General features: G+C 48.6%; 1 protein-coding gene across 1 annotated transcript in view; it reads right to left on the minus strand.

The window, feature by feature from the left end:
* LOC138293808 (venom factor-like) overlaps positions 1–21187 on the minus strand; it is a 473276-nt gene that overhangs the window by 347679 nt on the left and 104410 nt on the right. The window contains exons 7-9 of the mRNA XM_069233135.1: positions 20968–21055; positions 16520–16622; positions 3587–3707 (exon numbers count right to left, since the gene is read on the minus strand). Coding sequence (XP_069089236.1) covers positions 3587–3707; positions 16520–16622; positions 20968–21055 — 312 coding nt within the window. The remainder of the gene's footprint in view (positions 1–3586; positions 3708–16519; positions 16623–20967; positions 21056–21187) is intronic.

Genomic DNA, 21187 nt, shown 5'->3' on the forward strand with positions numbered 1-21187 from the left:
ATAATGTGAGCAAATTTCATCACCTAGGGTATTGATGGGTTTTGATCATATTCAAATATGTTGCCACCACAATTAAGAATTACAAAAACATGTGACTCATTTGTACTAATTCTGATGTATTCTGAAACATCAGCACGATTAATTTGTTTGTTGCATGCTAGAAAAAAAAAACATTCTACACCATCTCCTCTTACATGGGTTCTCAGCAGTATTGTCAGATAAGTTCTCTCACTTTCAGGTCAGAGAATGAAAAGTAAACACTAGGGGAATTATTATATTTTTTTATGCAAAACTGCACTAATGCAGTTTTGCATCAAAATGTTTAGCACTGGCTTGCGCCATTCCTGGAATTTATGGAATGGTGCAAGCCGGTGCAAAGGGTGGGCTAGCATCAATAAAAGTAACGTTATCAGGGTGAGGGTGGCAGTATGGGAGAAGGGGTTTTTGCACCAAAAAATTATGTTAGGCTGGTTAGAGGCAATTGTCATTTTCTGATGCAAAACCATCTATATCACATGACTCCTGTCTTAGAAAATACAGGAGTCATGCCCACCACCCCAACGGCCAGCACAGGGGACCAGTGTCCCCTGGGGATGCCCATTGCACCCTGTGCCATGCAGGGGGCCCCAAGTAGGGCCCCTGATGTCACTTAAATTTAAAAAAAACAAATACCTACCTATAGTAACCCTACTTACCTGGGATGGGTCCCCCATCCTCTGGTGTCCCTTTGGTGTGGGTGGGGGTGTTCCTGGGGCTTGAGAAGGGCACCTGTGGAACCATTCCATGGTGTTTAACCATGGAAATGAGTCCACAGGTCCCCTAACGCCTGGTCTGACCCAGTGTTAAATAATGGTGAAAAGCAAGCTTTGCACCATTATTTAGCCCCTCCTCCCCCCGTGGGTCATTTTAGCACAGGGGGATAAATATGGGGATATGGGCTTAGCACCATTTTTTAGATGGGAACGCCTACCTTTCATCTCATTGACGAGAGGTAGGTTCACGCATCTAAGAAATGGTGCAAACTCCAATATTTTTACGTTAGATGTGTCTAACCTCAAAATATATATATGGACTTAGTTTTGCGCTGAATTTGCGTAAATAAATGACGCCAATTTGGTGAAAATGGAGTATAAATATGCCCATAGGTTCCCTAGTAGACCCAGCCTGACATTTCACCTCTGTCTTTGAATGCACAGCAAATGTGACAAGATACGAGCAAGATTTAAAGGCCTGCTTATAGAACACAAGTTTATGAAAGAATATAGTAAACAAGGTTTGGGCAATTGGAGGGATGAACTCAAGTTGGACAGCCTAAAACAAATAGAGCCAGTTAATAGAAGATGGAAAATGTGAGTTAAATACCACAAAGCCAATGGTAAACAATGGGCGGAATACATTCCAGGAAGGTTTCAGAATGTCCCCAAGATGTCGTTAGCAAACCAGACAGCTGATAGGCTGATAGTCTGATAAGCTTCGACCTAAAAACTGTCCAGTTTCCTTTATGGAAATCAGGCTGCATAAAAAATAAAGCATTCCATTTTTAAATTGAATGACCTGGATGGTGGTATGATCTCCCTTGCAGGTCACGTCATTTGTCATTTACAGTCAGTTGCAGGGGGTCACAATTTTGATTTGCCTCATGTATATTAATTAGGCAGCAACAGAAAATACCAGTACATAGAGATGCATAACTAGGATTACTGCAGTTGAAAGTGCTATTATGATATCCTGAGACTGTGGGTCATTTACATCAGCCCATTTTTCTTCTGATCCCCCATAGGCCATGTTTATACTTGACATTATTGTTATATAGCAAAGCATTGCATTCTAACTATGTATCACAATCTTCATTCTGCATACTAAGATCCACATTTAATTCTACATGTTTGCTTCTCCTGTGCAGGTATTGACTTTGAGCCACACATTCATATGCATTGCTACTACTAGTTATCAACGATCTTCTTGTGTGTGGCTCTTCACTTTCCTAGGTGGACATTGAATATCAGTAGTACAAATCATGATGGAGATAGCACTACTGTATTAATTTGACCTACTTCTAATGCAAACTTGCCACATTATTTATCTTTGTAGATCATTGTTTTCCCATCCCGTTCTGCCGGGTTTCAGGAGCAGGAAATCCGCATTCACTAAGCCATCGGTATAGTCAGTGCTTGAAGGATGGACCTTCTGTGGCTATCCAACTCTCCATTCTCCATCCCAAAATATATTGTTGCTGAAGGTGTCGCTGGTATGTTTTTGCATTGTCAAGGGTCTCTTTGAGACGGCTGTCATGGCTGAGACTCATTGGCTTAAAGGTGGATGGCATGCAGAGCATTTAATTTGGATCTGCCATTCTCTTTTAATTTGTTCAGAACTTGTGTCCTTGATAAAGTTAAACAGGATTTTGACAGCAAATGACACTGAAAACGGTGGGCGTCAAAAGAAGAGTTTCCACAGCCTCACTGTAAAGGGAGTTCAAGAGATTTTTGCAGGAGCGAGTTTATCCTCCCCCACTGCAGCACTAGAAACAACCACAGATGGCACAGTACCACAGACTAGACCCCAGACCAAAAGAAAACTATGTAACAAAGACATGAGGCCCCAAGAGCCATAATGATGTATTTTTGCAAACAGATAGTTTACTTTATAAAAAGAATTGCAGGATCTTACATGTTTTGGAAATATTGTAATGTTGCTAGATTTAATTAAAATACTCATCTTGGATTAAAGATAAGTGCACATATCCTTTCCTCCAAAGGCAGCTATTAATAATGATTATAAGCAACTCACTCACCCTATCACATAGTAGAACAAATGCTGGTTCTTCAAAAATAACAGAGCTCATTGATCTGGTGCAGGGCCTAAGTGGTATTGAATGGCTACTAACTTAAAGGGGAAGTGCCAAAATCCCAATGCAACCTGTATCTGAGACCTTTAAATAATAGCAAGCTCTGTAAATGTATTTTATATCTTTAATTAATATTATAATTTTACAATGCTTTCCAGGATTTTGCTGGATACCCTGTTATGTTGGTATGGTGACGAACTGATGACTCTATACTGCAGAGCTTCCATTACAGGTAAGTAACGTTTTATTCTATCCTTAGTCAGCATGGCATGGCTCTTTGCGATTCTTTAATTAGTTACCGCCCGCAACACAAAAGTAGAAAGTCTGATTGTTCTATTTTTCAAACACACAAAAAGGTGATGGAAGAAATTATTGCAATAGGTCTAACCACTGGCAATCGCACTCCAACCCATTTATCTTTTGCCCATATGCCACCTCAGATTAAACCCAACCATGTTCAAATCAGTCTTGGTACTGCTCCAATAGGAACAGTCCAGCCGAACTGCCATGCCAGTTCATCTTTGAACAAGAACACAAGCAACCCAAGTCCGGTTTAGGCCTGATTGGGCATGGTGGACAAAAGAACATTGGGTTGGGATGCCACCTCGAGGGATTGCCAATGATTAGGTTTATTACAATCATTTCTCCCTTCGCCCTTTGTGTGTTTGAGGGGTCATTATTCTCCAGCACGGAAATTCTCGGAATGAATCTCTTGCACGTTGGAAACTAGCTCCTTACCTGTATTCGTCAGGACTGTGACAGTAACGTAGATCGACTGGCCGAGGAGCTCTTTGTACTCAGGGAACCTGCTGCGCAGCATTTCTTTGGTGAGTTTGCCAGCACCTTCGCCATCAGTAATCTGTAGGTTGAGAGAGTAGAACCATGATTGAGTCACAGCAACTGCTCAGTTGGAAATCTTCACCCACGCCTTTCCCTCCTTTCTCCTGCGCTCCCAAATTATTATGTGTCCCCTAAACAGCACCTCATCAAGGGTGATTGGGGTAAGCAGCACGGGGGGCCTTGCCCCACCATTCATGGAAAAGGAGAGAGAAGGTACACCAAGACGTTGAGTGCTAAGGGCAGCAGTTGCTTGTGGTGAAACACCTGAGACTGTTCATTTAGAGGGAAGCAGGGAGGGAAAGAGAATGGAGCGGGCACTACTGCTTTTGTGCCAGTCGACAATTGCCTCCCCTTCAGGGTCCAAGTCAGTCGGTGATGTCAGGTGAGGTGGGCATGGCCTTTATTACTAATGCAGCATAATTCTGCCCTGGGGCGCTATTGCTGTGGCCCGGGGCTGAGTCAGCAGAGCTCCATACAAGTAAATGGGCAGGGGTAGGGCTATCATTGTAGCAGTGTGGGAGTGAATGGTGCTGAAGGTGCCAGGTTGGGGGGGGGACTCCAACGGTTTGTCCCCACCCTTGAAGACTGGTCTGAAGGAGTGGAGAACACGTGCAGCAGTATGTGTAAAATAAGCTGTTTTTCTCACTCGTATTGCTAACAAAGTGATTAGGTCTCCTCCTGCCTGGCAGATATTAACATTTGTTTTCCCATGGCAGACCTTGGGGCTGAAATGCAGGAATGCTGGAACATCAGACGTTTCACAGTCGATCAGCCCCACTCCCTCTGGCTGCCTCAGACAGTGCCAGGGGGCTGGGGTGAGGTCACTACTAGCACAATAGCTGGACCAAGGCCTCCCTTCATTACTTCAAGATTTGAAATGCTTTTTATAATTTCCCAGGTCCTTGGTAAGTGGAAATTTACCTTTGTCTGTAATCATCTATACATTCTGGTGAGACGGGATGAACACAAAGTCCTGAAACATGTTTAAATTACTGCTTTGATGGTTAAGATGTCACCATCTGCTGATTTTGATAACATTTTGTTTAGTTGTTACAAGTGCTTTTTCCTCTTTTGGGGAAAGATAGCAATCAATGATAAGTTATTTTGAGGCAGCACTATTTATTTACTAAATAATTTCCTAGACTGAAACATAGAATGTAAAAAACAGCATTTTTTGTAGTAGGTTAAATTATGAGGCAACTGTTGTTAATTTACTTTACTGTTAATGTTTTCCTGTTTCCTATTAAAATTAGCCTGAAGTTGATTCAAGGGCAGGCAAAGTGGGCACTGACAGATTTGTATGGTTAGCCTGCACCAATAATACAGTAAGACGTCTTCATACCATGTATCTGTGGCAACAGGCATGTGACAGCATTTCAATTATCTTTCAAACGCACTTCCATCTTTCCATGTAGCATAAGTGCAGGATTCCTTACTTGCCCTTGGGCACAAGTCCATGTAAAGACATCAGGAGGGATGGGAATTGCCAGTTCAGCAGTGCTGTATGTGTTAGCTGACCACTGTGGCCTAGGGCAAATGTTATCAGAGCTCCACCCTGCAAAGAGAAGGTGCAGGGCTAGCCACTGGATTTAATGTGGGTTTTGGGGGGAGTGTAGCTTAAGAGGGCAATGGAGAGACCAGTGGCATGAAATATTAAGAACTTGAGTATTAGAGTTAGAGCTGTAAAATGCACCATTTGAATCCTTTTTACATTTTTGTAGTAAGAGTTCTTGATACTTGAACACTAAAATGAACCATTTTCCCTAACTTTCCATGCCACTAGAAAAGCCCTGAAAGACACTTTTTCAGTTCAGACATGCATGCTTGCTCATTCCGTGCCCCACCACTTATTGAAGCCCCCCCGCACCTCATCAGGCTTAGTTTATCAGTATCGTTTTGGTCACAGGGTTGACTGGTTGTTGAGTGTTTCCTGTAATGTTGATAGGATAAACACATTTTCTAGTTGCTTTGGCATCATTTTGCTGACGTTGATCAAATCAAATCAAATCATTAACATTTATAAATCGCGCTACTCACCCGTGCGGGTCTCAAGGCGCTAGGGGAAAAAGGGGGGTTATCGCTGCTCGAACAGCCAGGTTTTTAGGAGTCTCCGGAAAGAGGAGTGGTCCTGGGTGGTCCTGAGGCTGGTGGGGAGGGAGTTCCAGGTCTTGGCCGCCAGGAAGGAGAAGGATCTCCCACCCGCCGTGGAGCAGCGGATGCGAGGGACAGCAGCGAGTGCGAGGCCAGAGGAGCGGAGGAGGCGGGTGGGGACGTAGAAGTTGAGGCGTCTGTTGAGGTATTCCGGTCCCTTGTCGTGGAGGGCTTTGTGTGCGTGGGTGAGAAGTCGGAAGGTGATCCTTTTGCTGACTGGGAGCCAATGCAGGTGTCTCAGGTGTGCGGAGATGCGGCTGCTGCGGGGTACGTCGAGGATGAGGCGGGCCGAGGCGTTTTGAATGCGTTGCAGGCGATTTTGGAGTTTGGCTGTGGTCCCGGCGTAGAGGGTGTTGCCGTAGTCCAGGCGGCTCGTGACGAGGGCGTGGGTCACGGTTTTTCTGGTGTTGGCGGGGATCCAGCGGAAGATCTTGCGGAGCATGCGGAGGGTGAGGAAGCAGGCGGAGGACACGGCGTTGACTTGCTTGGTCATGGTGAGAAGAGGGTCCAAGATGAAGCCGAGGTTGCGGGCGTGGTCTGTGTGGGTCGGTGCGGTGCCGAGGGCCGTGGGCCACCAGGAGTCGTCCCAGGCGGACGGGGTGTTGCCGAGGATGAGGACTTCCGTTTTTTCAGAGTTCAGCTTTAGGCGGCTGAGCCTCATCCAATCTGCGACGTCCTTCATACCCTCTTGTAGGTTGGTCTTGGCGCTGGCGGGGTCCTTGGTGAGGGAGAGTATAAGTTGGGTGTCGTCGGCGTAGGAGGTGATGATGATGTCGTGCTTGCGTACGATGTTGGCGAGGGGGCTCATGTAGACATTGAAGAGTGTCGGGCTGAGCGATGAGCCTTGAGGTATGCCGCAGATGATCTCTGTGGGTTCTGAGCGAAACGGAGGGAGGTAAACTCTTTGGGAACGGTTTGCGAGGAAGGAGGCAATCCAGTCCAGGGCCTGGCCTTGGATCCCGGTGGAGCGGAGGCGGGTGATTAGGGTGCGGTGACAGACAGTGTCAAAGGCAGCCGAGAGGTCGAGAAGAATGAGGGCGACTGTTTCACTGTTGTCCATCAGGGTTCTGATGTCGTCTGTGACTGAGATGAGGGCGGTTTCAGTGCTGTGGTTGGTTCGGAATGCGGTTTGTGAGGGGTCGAGCAGGTTGTTGTCTTCCAGGAAGGTGGTCAGCTGTTTGTTGACGGTCTTCTCTATTACTTTGGCTGGGAAAGGCAGAAGAGAGATGGGGCGGAGGTTTTTCAGGTCGCTCGGGTCAGCCGTAGGTTTCTTTAGTAGGGCGTTGACTTCGGCGTGTTTCCAGCATTCGGGGAAGGTAGCAGAAGAAAAAGAAGAGTTGATGACGGTCTGGAGGTGCGGGGCGATGATGTCGTCGGCTTTGTTAAAGATGAAGTGCGGGCAGGGGTCCGAAGGGGCGCCGGAGTGGATAGAGTTCATGATGGATTTGGTTTCTTCCGTGTTGATGTGGGTCCAGTTGTTGAGGGTGATGGCCGGGGATGCGGGTTCGGTGGTGTTTGGTTGGGTCTGGTGTTCGAAGCTGTCGTGGAGGTCGCTGATCTTGCGATGGAAGAAAGTGGCGAGGGATTCGCACAAATCCTGTGAGGGAGTGACGGCGTTGGCGTTGGCGCTGGGGTTGGAGAACTCCTTGACGATGCTGAAGAGTTCTCTGCTGTTGTGGCTGTTTTTGTCCAGTCTGTCGGTGAAAAAGTTCCTTTTGGCAGCGCGGATCAGGTGGTGGTGTTCGCGGGTAGCGTTCTTGAGGTCGGTCATGTTGTCAGCGGTGTGGTCCTTGCGCCAGGCTTTCTCAAGGGCGCGACAAGTTTTCTTAGATTCTTTGAGGGTGTCAGAGAACCAGAGAGGTTTTTTGGTGTTGGTCTGTCGATGCGTGCGTTTGAGGGGAGCAAGGTTGTCTGCGCAGTTGGAGATCCAGTTTGTGAGGTTGAGGGCTGCGTCGTTGGGGTCGGTGGTGAGGGTGGGTTGGTTGGCGGCGAGTGCGGAGAGGAGTTGCTCTTCAGGGATCTTGTTCCACTGTCGACGAGGGATGGGTTGAGTGCGGAGGTGGTGGGTCTCACGTCGGAATGTGAAGTGGACGCAGCTGTGGTCGGTCCAGTGTAGGGCGGAGGTGTGGCTGAAGAAGACGTGTTTGCTGGCGGAGAAGATAGGGTTGAGCGTGTGTCCGGCGATTTGGGTGGCGGTGTTCACCAGTTGTTTGAGGCCGAGGTTGGCGAGGTTGTCGAGCAGGGTGGTGGTGTTGGGGTCGTTGTTTTGTTCCAGATGGAAGTTGAGGTCGCCTAGGAGGATGTAGTCCGGTGAGGCGAGGGCGTGCGGGGAGATGAAGTCGGCGATGGCGTCGCTGAAAGGGGCGCGTGGTCCGGGAGGACGCTAGACGAGGGATCCTCTGAGGGTGGTCCTCGGGTCGGTGCGAATCTGAAAATGCAGATGTTCAGCGGCGAAAGGGGTGTCTTCGGTGGAGGTGGTGACGCTGATGGAGTCTTTGAAGACGATGGCGATACCTCCTCCTGCTTGGTTGGTGCGGTCTTTCCTGGAGATCTTGTAGCCTTTGGGGATGGCGGTGGCGATGTCTGGAGCAGAGGAGGCGTTCATCCAGGTCTCCGTGATGAAGGCGACGTCCGGTGCTGTGGAGTCCAGGAGGTCCCATAGTTCAACGGCGTGTTTGTGGACGGAGCGAGCGTTGACTAGGATGCACTTGAGGTGGTTGATGGCGCGTGGGCTTGTGGTCGTGGTAGTTGCGTGGTGGAAGATGCGTTTGCAGGAGTTGCAGGCGAAGGATCCATGGGTGCGTTTGGGGTGAGCTTGGAAGCAGGTGTTGGAGCGTCCTGGGTTGAGGGCGTGGAGGGTGGTGGGCTCGTAGCGGATCAGCAGGGCTTGGGAGAGCTGGGGACCAGGGGTCGTGGCGCTGGGCGCGGGCCAGGCGCGGACGGGCGCAGACGGGCTTGCCTCTGGCACGCCTCCGGCGCACCAGCGGCGCGGTCGCGCAGCAGCCGCCATATGAGGTAGGAGGGGGAGAGAGGGGTCAGCTGGGGGCGAATGGGAGCTGGGGGGCGGGGGCGTGCAGGAGGTCGCGGCGGGAAAGCGTGAGGGGGGGGACAGGTAGAGTGAGAAGAGCTGGGGGAGGGGGGTTTAAGGGTGGAGGGGGGTGAGTGTTAGGAGGTTTAGGAGATTAGGGAGAAAGATAGGAGTAGGGTTGTGATGATAGGGGAGGGGGGGTTGTAGAGGTGGGTGAGGGTGAGAGGTAGAGTGAGAGGATAGGAAGATAGGTAATAGAGGGGGTGGCGGGAGGGGGGGGAGAGATAGAGAAATAGATAGAGAAAATAGATAGATAGAGAAATCGATAGATCTAGAAATAGATAGAGAGATAGCAAGATAGGAGGAGGTGGAGAGTGAGGGAGTTAGATAGTGGGATAGAGAGATAGAGAGATAGGTAGATAGGAGGAGTGAGGGAGGTAGATAGTGAACGGGTTAGATAGGGGAGATAGAGAGGGGGATGCGAGTGAGGGAGGGGATGAGGCAGGAGCAGGAGAGCAGGCGCGGGGAGAAGAAGACGGAGGAGGCAGAAGAGCCGAAGGCAGAAGATAGAAGACAGAAGACCAGAAGAACGGAAGAACAGAAGAACAGAAGAACAGAAGACCGGAAGAACAGAAGAACAGAAGAACAGAAGAAAGGAAGACCGGAAGAACACAGAAGAACACAGAAGAACACAGAAGAAGATACAGAAAACGAAGAACAGAGGGCAGAAGACCACAGAAGAAGATGAGGAAGAAGAGAGGCGACAGGAGAGGCTGAGAAGCACACAGAAGAAGAGAGAAGAAGAGAGAAGACAGGGAAAAGAAGAGTACAGAAGAAGATTACAGACGAGGAGCGAGGAGGAAGAACAGAGAAGAAGAAAAGAAGAAAAGAAGCAGGAGAGAGGGTGAGTAGCGCGGGGCAGAGCGAGGGGCTGGGAGGTACTTACTGTGAGGTGGGTCTCAGGCACTCAGGAACCTGGAGGAGCTGGAGGAGCTGCAGCGGCAGGGGGAGCGACCTACCCTTGGGTCAAGGGTCGCTACCACTGTCGCGCAGCGGCCGCCATATGAGGTAGGAGGGGGGGGAGGGGTCAGCTGGAGGCGAATGGGAGCTGGGGGGCGGGGGCGTGCAGGAGGTCGCGGCGGGAAAGCGCGAGGGAGGGGGGTTTAAGGGTGGAGGGGGGTGAGTGTTAGGAGGTTTAGGAGATTAGGGAGAAAGATAGGAGTAGGGTTGTGAAGATAGGGGAGGGGGGGTTGTAGAGGTGGGTGAGGGTGAAAGGTAGAGTGAGAGGATAGGAAGATAGGTAATAGAGGGGGTGGCGGGAGGAGGGGAGAGATAGAGAAATAGATAGAGAAAATAGATAGAGAAATCGATAGATAGAGAAATAGATAGAGAGATAGGAAGATAGGAGGAGGTGGAGAGTGAGGGAGTTAGATAGTGGGATAGAGAGATAGAGAGATAGGTAGATAGGAGGAGTGAGGGAGGTAGATAGTGAACGGGTTAGATAGGGGAGATAGAGAGGGGGATGCGAGTGAGGGAGGGGGATGAGGCAGGAGGGCAGGCGCGGGGAGAAGAAGACGGAGGAGGCAGAAGAGCCGAAGGCAGAAGATAGAAGACAGAAGACCAGAAGAACGGAAGAACGGAAGAACAGAAGAACAGAAGAACAGAAGAAAGGAAGACCGGAAGAACACAGAAGAACACAGAAGAAGATACAGAAAACGAAGAACAGAGGGCAGAAGACCACAGAAGAAGATGAGGAAGAAGAGAGGCGACAGGAGAGGCTGAGAAGCACACAGAAGAAGAGAGAAGAAGAGAGAAGACGGGGAAAAGAAGAGTACAGAAGAAGATTACAGACGAGGAGCGAGGAGGAAGAACAGAGAAGAAGAAAAGAAGAAAAGAAGCAGGAGCAGGAGAGAGGGTGAGTAGCGCGGGGCAGAGCGAGGGGCTGGGAGGTGGGGGGTACTTACTGTGAGGTGGGCCTCAGGAACTCAGGAACCTGGAGGAGCTGGAGGAGCTGCAGCGGCAGGGGGAGCGACCTACCCTTGGGTCAAGGGTCGCGCAGCGTCCGCCATATGAGGTAGGACGGGGGGAGGGGTCAGCTGGGGGCGAATGGGAGCTGGGGGGCGGGGGCGTGCAGGAGGTCGCAGCGGGAAAGCGCGAGGGAGGGGGGGACAGGTAGAGTGAGAAGAGCTGGGGGAGGGGGGTTTAAGGGTGGAGGGGGGTGAGTGTTAGGAGGTTTAGGAGATTAGGGAGAAAGATAGGAGTAGGGTTGTGAAGATAGGGGAGGGGGGGTTGTAGAGGTGGGTGAGAGGTAGAGCGAGAGGATAGGAAGATAGGTAATAGAGGGGGTGGTGGGAGGGGGGAGAGATAGAGAAATAGATAGAGAAAATAGATAGATAGAGAAATCGATAGATAGAGAAATAGATAGAGAGATAGGAAGATAGGAGGAGGTGGAGAGTGAGGGAGTTAGTGGGATAGAGAGATAGAGAGATAGGTAGATAGGAGGAGTGAGGGAGGTAGATAGTGAACGGGTTAGATAGGGGAGATAGAGAGGGGGATGCGAGTGAGGGAGGGGGATGAGGCAGGAGCAGGAGGGCAGGCGCGGGGAGAAGAAGACGGAGGAGGCAGAAGAGCCGAAGGCAGAAGATAGAAGACAGAAGACCAGAAGAACGGAAGAACAGAAGAACAGAAGAACAGAAGAACAGAAGACCGGAAGAACAGAAGAACAGAAGAACAGAAGAAAGGAAGACCGGAAGAACACAGAAGAACACAGAAGAACACAGAAGAAGATACAGAAAACGAAGAACAGAGGGCAGAAGACCACAGAAGAAGATGAGGAAGAAGAGAGGCGACAGGAGAGGCTGAGAAGCACACAGAAGAAGAGAGAAGAAGAGAGAAGACGGGGAAAAGAAGAGTACAGAAGAAGATTACAGACGAGGAGCGAGGAGGAAGAACAGAGAAGAAGAAAAGAAGAAAAGAAGCAGGAGAGAGGGTGAGTAGCGTGGGGCAGAGCGAGGGGCTGGGAGGTGGGGGGTACTTACTGTGAGGTGGGTCTCAGGAACTCAGGAACCTGGAGGAGCTGGAGGAGCTGCAGCGGCAGGGGGAGCGACCTACCCTTGGGTCAAGGGTCGCTACCACTGTCGCGCAGCGGCCGCCATATGAGGTAGGAGGGGGGGGAGGGGTCAGCTGGGGGTGAATGGGAGCTGGGCGGCGGGGGCGTGCAGGAGGTCGCGGCGGGAAAGCGCGAGGGAGGGGGGGGACAGGTAGAGTGAGAAGAGCTGGGGGAGGAGGGTTTAAGGGTGGAGGGGGGTGAGTGTTAGGAGGTTTAGGAGATTAGGGAGAAAGATAGGAGTAGGGTTGTGAAGATAGGGGAGGGGGGGTTGTAGAGGTGGGTGAGGGTGAGAGGTAGAGTGAGAGGATAGGAAGATAGGTAATAGAGGGGGTGGCGGGAGGGGGGGAGAGATAGAGAAATAGATAGAGAAAATAGATAGATAGAGAAATCTATAGATAGAGAAATAGATAGAGAGATAGGAAGATAGGAGGAGGTGGAGAGTGAGGGAGTTAGATAGTGGGATAGAGAGATAGGTAGATAGGAGGAGTGAGGGAGGTAGATAGTGAACGGGTTAGATAGGGGAGATAGAGAGGGGGATGCGAGTGAGGGAGGGGGATGAGGCAGGAGGGCAGGCGCGGGGAGAAGAAGACGGAGGAGGCAGAAGAGCCGAAGGCAGAAGAGCCAAAGGCAGAAGATAGAAGACAGAAGAACGAAAGAACAGAAGAACAGAAGAACAGAAGAACAGAAGAACGGAAGAACGGAAAAACAGAAGAACAGAAGAAAGGAAGACCGGAAGAACACAGAAGAACACAGAAGAACACAGAAGAAGATACAGAAAATGAAGAACAGAGGGCAGAAGACCACAGAAGAAGATGAGGAAGAAGAGAGGCGACAGGAGAGGCTGAGAAGCACACAGAAGAAGAGAGAAGAAGAGAGAAGACGGGGAAAAGAAGAGTACAGAAGAAGATTACAGACGAGGAGCGAGGAGGAAGAACAGAGAAGAAGAAAAGAAGAAAAGAAGAAAAGAAGCAGGAGCAGGAGAGAGGGTGAGTAGCGCGGGGCAGAGCGAGGGGCTGGGAGGTGGGGGGTACTTACTGTGAGGTGGGTCTCAGGAACTCAGGAACCTGGAGGAGCTGGAGGAGCTGCAGCGGCCGGGGGAGCGACCTACCCTTGGGTCAAGGGTCGCTACCACTGTCGCGCAGCGGCCGCCATATGAGGTAGGAGGGGGGGAGGGGTCAGCTGGGGGCGAATGGGAGCTGGGGGGCGGGGGCGTGCAGGAGGTCGCGGCGGGAAAGCGCGAGGGAGGGGGGGACAGGTAGAGTGAGAAGAGCTGGGGGAGGGGGGTTTAAGGGTGGAGGGGGGTGAGTGTTAGGAGGTTTAGGAGATTAGGGAGAAAGATAGGAGTAGGGTTGTGAAGATAGGGGAGGGGGGGTTGTAGAGGTGGGTGAGGGTGAGAGGTAGAGTGAGAGGATAGGAAGATAGGTAATAGAGGGGGTGGCGGGGGGGGAGAGATAGAGAAATAGATAGAGAAAATAGATAGATAGAGAAATAGATAGAGAGATAGGAAGATAGGAGGAGGTGGAGAGTGAGGGAGTTAGATAGTGGGATAGAGAGATAGAGAGATAGGTAGATAGGAGGAGTGAGGGAGGTAGATAGTGAACGGGTTAGATAGGGGAGATAGAGAGGGGGATGCGAGTGAGGGAGGGGGATGAAGCAGGAGGGCAGGCGCGGGGAGAAGAAGACGGAGGAGGCAGAAGAGCCGAAGGCAGAAGATAGAAGACAGAAGAACGGAAGAACAGAAGAACAGAAGAACAGAAGAACAGAAGACCGGAAGAACAGAAGACCGGAAGAACAGAAGAAAGGAAGACCGGAAGAACACAGAAGAACACAGAAGAACACAGAAGAACACAGAAGAAGATACAGAAAACGAAGAACAGAGGGCAGAAGACCACAGAAGAAGATGAGGAAGAAGAGAGGCGACAGGAGAGGCTGAGAAGCACACAGAAGAAGAGAGAAGAAGAGAGAAGACAGGGAAAAGAAGAGTACAGAAGAAGATTACAGACGAGGAGTGAGGAGGAAGAACAGAGAAGAAGAAAAGAAGAAAAGAAGCAGGAGCAGGAGAGAGGGTGAGTAGCGCGGGGCAGAGCGAGGGGCTGGGAGGTGGGGGGTACTTACTGTGAGGTGGGTCTCAGGAACTCAGGAACCTGGAGGAGCTGGAGGAGCTGCAGCGGCAGGGGAAGCGACCTACCCTTGGCATCTCCCTGTTATGTAATGCCCTTCTTTGAGAATGTAATAATTGAATGTGCGAGAAATTGGGGTGTTTGTTGACTGGGGTGTGACCTCTAGTCAAGCAACAGCCACAATCCCTTGCAGGGCGAACCACAAAAAGTCAGTAATTTAACCTGTGCTGAACCCTGGGTAGCTTGACACAAAATGTGGTCAGACTAAACTTAGAGGCAAAGTGTTAAACATGTATGCAGTACACAATCAACAACACAGTGAAAACACAAAACAATAAAGAATTTAATAAATTATTTGACACCAAAACCCTCAAAATCCAATTAGTAGAAACTGAGTTATGATTTTTTTAAGTTTAAGGTTCAAACTAGCAAGTCCTCTGTTTTAGAAAATGGCCACCTGCGCACCTTTAGCACCACAACCAAGGGCCAGCAGATGATGGAGTGCTCTTGGGGGCACAAGACTCCCTCAGGCTGGGTGCAGGTGCAGGTTTAGGACAGTGGGAGCCTGTTATGTCCCTGTGACTCAGAACTGGAGACCAGCTAAACTAGCCGTTGAGAGTCACTTCTGAAGTCATGGGTGCAGGTGGTGCTGCAGGGCTCTACACCAGGACTGGCCTCCTAAAGTTCCAAGCAGGCTCCAGGCGGCAAAGCAGTCCTTCCAGGCACAGCAGCAGTCTGGCAGACCTCACAGCAGGTTATAGCAGCAGGCAGTCCTCTGAGAGTCCTTCCACAGGTCCAGTAGTGAACCAAGGAGCAGGTTTGAGAGTCCCAGTTTTATACCCTGGTGCCCCTGCCCCTAGAAGTAGGGAGAGGTCTCCAGAAGAGTCTTCTGAGTTCCAAAAATGTCCTGTCTCCCTTCCCTGGCTCATAGCTGACAATGCAGGGTTGTTAAGCCTATTGTGTAGCAGCAGAGCTCAGCCCATTCAGCTGCATGTGGAGCTGTGCATAGCTCTTCCTCCCATCGAGTCAGTTAATGGCCCATTCAGGATCTGCTAATCCCCCTATTGTGTGACTGTCTGGGGTGAATTCATAATGTCCAAACTGTCAGTTATACCTAGTCATGTGACCTAAGACAGGTTACAGATACAGGGGGCTAAGGGCAGGAAAATGCCAACTTCTTAAAAGTGGCATTTTCAAACTTGTGATGATAAATCTGATTTTATCATTAAAGAGGGTTCATCATTGCAAGTTCATAGGTACCAAACATGATGTATCTACCACCTCTGGTTTAGGTATTACAAATTATTAATTATAATAAGGAATCACGAATGTTACCGTATGGGAGGGGTAGGCCTCTCAGTAGTGAGAAAACAAAATTGGGAGTTTTTCACTGCTAGGACATGTAAAACTAAAAACTACATGTCCTACCTTTCAATTACAAAGCACCCTGCCCTAAGGGTCTGCCTTAGGGGTGACTTATATGTAATAAAAGAGGAGTTTAAAGTTTGGCAAGGGGTTTGAAATGCCCAGTCGATGTGGCAGTGGGACACTGCCTTCACGCAGCAATGGCAGGCTTGGGACAAGTTTTAAGGTGCTACTTAAGTGCGTGGCACAATAAGTGCTGCAGGCCCACTGGTAGCATTTCATTTACAGGCCCTGAGTATATGGTGTAAGGGCCTTACAAGTAAATAAAATATGCCAATCACGTAAATGCCTCTCCAACCATGTTTAGGGTGAGAACGCATGCACTTTAGCACTGGTTAGCAGTGGTAAAGTGCACAAATGTCCCAAGGCAAACAGAGCAAAAATCCAGAACAAATGGAGGCAAGAAGGCAAGACGTTTGGGGGAAGACCACCCCAAGGCTGACAGGTCTAACAGAATGTAAATAAGACACACCTCCAGTACAGACAGTGTATCAAAGAAGACTACTGAAATAGAGGCCTATTCAGAGCCTGTGTGACAGGCCAGCTACTTACTGTGTGTATGAACAAGCATATGCCAACTTTCACTTCATTCAGTTTCTGTGCCCATGACTTGTGCCTGTCCTTAGGCTTCTGAGGGCCTGTCGCGGCAAGTCACTGGGGAATTTTTGTTGCCAGTGCTCCTGTTGACAGCACGTCCCCTGTAACCATGCTAGTTGTTTAACCTTAAATATTGCCTTGGCTTTTACATTTAACAACATTAATTTCAGCTACCTCTGAGCGAGCATTTAGGTTTTTTTTTTTAACTAAATACTTTCTTACCACACTTTATGTTTATGATAGTGTAAAACAAGTCTGCATTTGAACTTTTCCGTTAAACCAATATCATTCCAATAATTTGTAGTCTCTCGATAAACCTTGTCCCTTACGTGGGATGGGAATGTGCTTTTTATAGTTATTTTCACATAGACCAGAATGTCTTGAAAAATAGAAAGCCTCACCTGAACCTTTTCCAGTGAACTTGGTATATTTTTCTTTTCATTTTCTATAAGCACTCCAAAGAGGACATATGCATTGCCTTGTACAGGTTTTCCGTGCAGGTACCTATAGCAAAACATGAGAATGAAATAGTGCCATTCAGTTCACCAAATGGGACAGGACCAGAGAACTTTTGGGCTTTCATCGCAGCTTATTTTCCAATTAATTTTGATCACCACTTCATACGTCTCCTTAATATTTAAGTAATAGGACCGATATAAACAACTAAATACAAATTAAGTTAATATTGACCCATATCCATTTGCCCTAAAACTGTTTGACATAATTACATGTTCTTCATACAGTTTTAATAAAGTAGTAATGAGAGGACATTTTACTACAATTACACGGCAATTCTTATTTCTATAGACCTCATTATGAGTGCCACAAATTTCTACTTGGTAACTACAGCATCCTGGAGTTGTTGATACCAGTGGCTACTGGGAATTACAAGTGGGACCTTGAGGTCCCACTGAAGAATCTACTTAAGAATACCAGACTACTGCCCCAAATCTGCTGGGATCCCTTATTATCCCTGGGGGGGTTTTCACCTGGGGGGTATGGGCTGCTTTTAGCAGCAGGAGTCTGGGGTTCAAAGAGGGAAACGTAATTCTGATAGAGCTGGTAACTTTTCTTACCAACCACACTGCAAGCTCGCAGTAGGAATCTTAAGTTAAGAAGTTCATCCTGCCAAATTCTATAGAAGTATTGCACTTCTCTCCATAGCCATAATTCACCTGATTTTACTCCGAAACAAACTTTAGTCTCATAGTAAAATACAGCAGTCAACAAATTCATATTTTCACTGGGCATTGCAAAAAAAGATGCATTCAGTTATGTCATGAAAAAGCACAATGCAGACGGGGGTGGGGTCCATCAGACATCAACACAGATGGGATTCAAGTCAGGAAGGAGCACATTGGTAGCAAATCCAAAGAAGGTGAAGGCACGCCTCATTGTTACACTAGCTATTCTCAAAAGCACGGGGAGAGGGTGAAAGGTGGCATAGAAAACCCCAAACAAGGTTTACATTTGAAGATAGAGATACCCTTCTGGGAGCCAGAAGGCCACTCTCTGGATAAAAGGAGTCTGGAATGAGATCCACAACAAGACTTCATTCTAGGAAGGAGGGAATGTTTGATGAATTACTAACTCCGCTCCTTGTTGTTTCCTGGATGAATGGAGAGTGACACCAGCAGTGGAAACCAGGAGCCATTGAGGAGAGTGCACCTATTGAGTAACATCCATTGTATGTGGCATTTGCTGACTCCCACTTGAAAAAATAGTAGTGTATAAAGCAAATGTCCTGGTGCAACTGACCCTTCTTAGATGAGGAGTTAGATACAATGGAGTCACAATCACCTCAATGATCTGACATCTAGGCTTGAAGATTGCACATTCAGACTATGGGGGTCATTCTAAGTTTGGCGGGCGGCGGTCGCCGCCCGCCAAACTTACGCCGCCAAATGACCGCTCCGCGGTCAAAAGACCGCGGGGGCCATTCAGACTTTACCGCTGGGCCGGCGGGCGCCCGCCAAGAGAGCGCCCGCCGGCCCAGCGCGAAAGGCCCTGCAACACAGAAGCCGGCTCCGAATGGAGCCGGCGGTGTTGCAGGGGTGCGAGGGGTGCAGTTGCACCCGTCGCGATTTTCACTGTCTGCTATGCAGACAGTGAAAATTTTGCTGGGGCCCTGTTAGGGGCCCCTGCACTGCCCATGCCAGTGGCATGGGCAGTGCAGGGGCCCCCAGGGGCCCCAGGACACCCGTTCCCGCCATCCTGTTTCTGGCGGTGAACACCGCCAGAAACAGGCTGGCGGCAAGGGGGTCGGAATCCCCATGGCGGCGCTGCTTGCAGCGCCGCCATGGAGGATTCTCCCAGCCGGGGCTAATCCGGCGGGAAACCGCCGGACCCGGCTGGGCGACCGCGGCTTTACAGCCGCAGTCGGAATACCACATGAAGCACCGCCAGCCTGTTGGCGGTGCTTCCGTGGACAACCACCCTGGCGGTCTATGACCGCCAGGTTTGGAATGAGGGCCTATGTGTTATGCATGATCCCCAAACATTAGCAGTTAGGGTAAAACTAGAAAATGAATCCCACTAAAAATACACACATTATCTCTTTAATGGGTTACCTTGATAATGTTGAAACGATAGTGGTCCCTGCTTGCTGGGAGAACATAGTTTGAGGAGGGTGAAACTTATTTTCATAGCCCCTCAAGATTCCTTTCGTCCAGCTATTGTTCAACATGTTTATATTTCAGTTGCCCAGCCGTACCACAGGCCATGAGGTAGAGCACCAATGGTATGTGAACGACTTTTAGGTATCACTGCAACTTTACAAATGCTTCAAAGATAAATTAGGGATTGCAACAAGCTCCAACTTTAGCATGCTTCGATGTAATATGTGTGACTATCATAATGGTAATAGGGCACATATATTTCTTCAGGATCAGGCAGCGGTTGGGTGCTGCCTTTCCTTTAACCCAACAACTTGGATCAAGCTCCTCACCAACATAGTCCAAGAGTAATCTGGGAGTAGGCCTTGACAAAAGCAAAAAGAACAAATGATGGATGGAATGCTGAACAATGCAAATATTGAACCCTAGTCACAGAGCTGGGTTGTTTTGCCAACCATACTGGCAACCCGACTGTTCCCATGGGGAGCAGGGTCAAGACTGATTTGCATATGTCTGGGTCCAAACTGTGATAGCATGGTGAGCAAAAAAACAATGGTTTTAACCCAGATCTGTGACTAGGGATGAATGTTTGACATTGTTCAGCATACCATCCATCATCTTTTTATGTTGTTATAGTCGCCCTAAGTGGAAAGGGTGTGCCCAGAAGAGGGTTCCGTGCTCACTGTGCTATTGAATTTAAGATAGCTTGGCTGATGAGAGGTGATATCCTCAAACCAGTCCCAGGATGCTTGTTTCTGGTATAGGGAGGATCTGGCCTGGCAGTTTGGGCTGGCTGGTCCCATAGAGAGCAAAGTCACGACAGATTTCCATATGGCTGGGTCCAAACTAGGGTGGCCTGGTGAGCAAACAAATCATGGATTTAACCTAGATCTGGGACTGGGGGTGAATGTTTGACAATGGTCACCATTTGTCCATCATCTTTTTGTGTTGTTATGCTTGCCCAAGGTTGGAAGGGGATGCCTAAAGGTGGGTCCTGTGTTCACTGTGTCACTGGATTCAAGCTAGCCTGGCTGATGAGGGGTGATATCCTGAAATCGGTCGCAGGACGCTTGTTTCCAGTCCAGGGAGGACTTGGCCTGGCAGTTTGGGCTGGACTGTTCCCGTGGGGAGCAGGGTCATGACTACTCTGCATATGGCTGAGTCCAAATTGGGGTGGCATGGTGAGCAAAAACACAATGGAGTTAACTAAGATCGGTGACTGAGGTGGTGAATGTTTGAGAATGTTCAACATTCCATCAATCATCTTTTAGTGTTTTCTTAGTAAGCATTTAGCTCATGTCCCCTATAGACCATAGCTGTTAGCTCCCACCTCTCCCGCAAAAGCCCTACAGTCCATCTTGATAAATGCCATTTTCAAGTTTCCCATTTTCCATCTACAGACTTCAGCTTCTACATAATTTGGAAGTGTTGGGAAATAGAGTGGCCAACTCACTTTTGGCCAAAGGGAATCAAAATAAAACATTAAGGGCCTGATTTAGAGTTTGGCGGATGGGGTTACTGAGTCACAACAATGACAGGTATCCCGTCCGACGTATCATGATTCCATAATATCCTATGGAAATTGTAATCTGGCGGGCAGGATATCCGTCATGTTTGTGACTTAGTAACCCATCTGCCAAACTCTAAATCAGGCCCTAAAGATTTTGGCTCCTAATAGGGAACTAGATTAATTAAAACATTGTTTAGAATATCTCACAAAACAAAACATAACAAAGGTATTTGCTTCCAATCCCATTAACAAATAAATAAACTCAAGAGATCATGAGGTATAACAAAGCCTACTTCATGAGCAAAGGTAAATGTCACCTTATAAATCATTTGGCTTTTACAACTCCTAGAGAGTACTCAAGCTATGGGCCAGCCTTCTTCTTGAACCCCGAGGTAGTGAAACCTACAACTCTGTCTGCACTTGCCTCCCATCCTGCCCCTTACAAAAATGCTGTCCCTCATATTTTCTTTCCTCCCCACTTGAGCTGCAGCACTGTCTGTTCTTGCCTTTCTTGTACTTTCACCTGGTACCCACACCGGTTGTCACAAATGGAGTTTGCCCTTTTGAGTCATATGTTGAGTGTTGCACTTGGCCTATGGTATGACAAAATTCATAGTAATACCCCTTTATCAGAACTCCATTGTATATTGGCAGTGTACATATTAATTAACAAAACTACATCAAAAATTGATTTTTTAATAATAAAGTATAAAATGTGACCCACTTTGCAGTGATGCGAATATTGAGCTCGCCGTCCTCCAGGTGGTAAAATTTCTGCACGCATTCTACTTTCACCTCAAAACTGGGTAGCACTAGAAATAATTTTAAAGATGATAGTGAGAAAAAGTCTACATAGTTTATAATACATTTGTCTTTTATTTGATCTATTCTGAGCGTGTGCATGGCGGAAACAGCTGTTGCGAGCTGCTGGCTTCATTACCATG

The sequence above is a fragment of the Pleurodeles waltl genome, chromosome 4_2, assembly GCF_031143425.1.
Source record: "Pleurodeles waltl isolate 20211129_DDA chromosome 4_2, aPleWal1.hap1.20221129, whole genome shotgun sequence".
Classification (NCBI taxonomy): Eukaryota; Metazoa; Chordata; class Amphibia; order Caudata; family Salamandridae; genus Pleurodeles; species Pleurodeles waltl.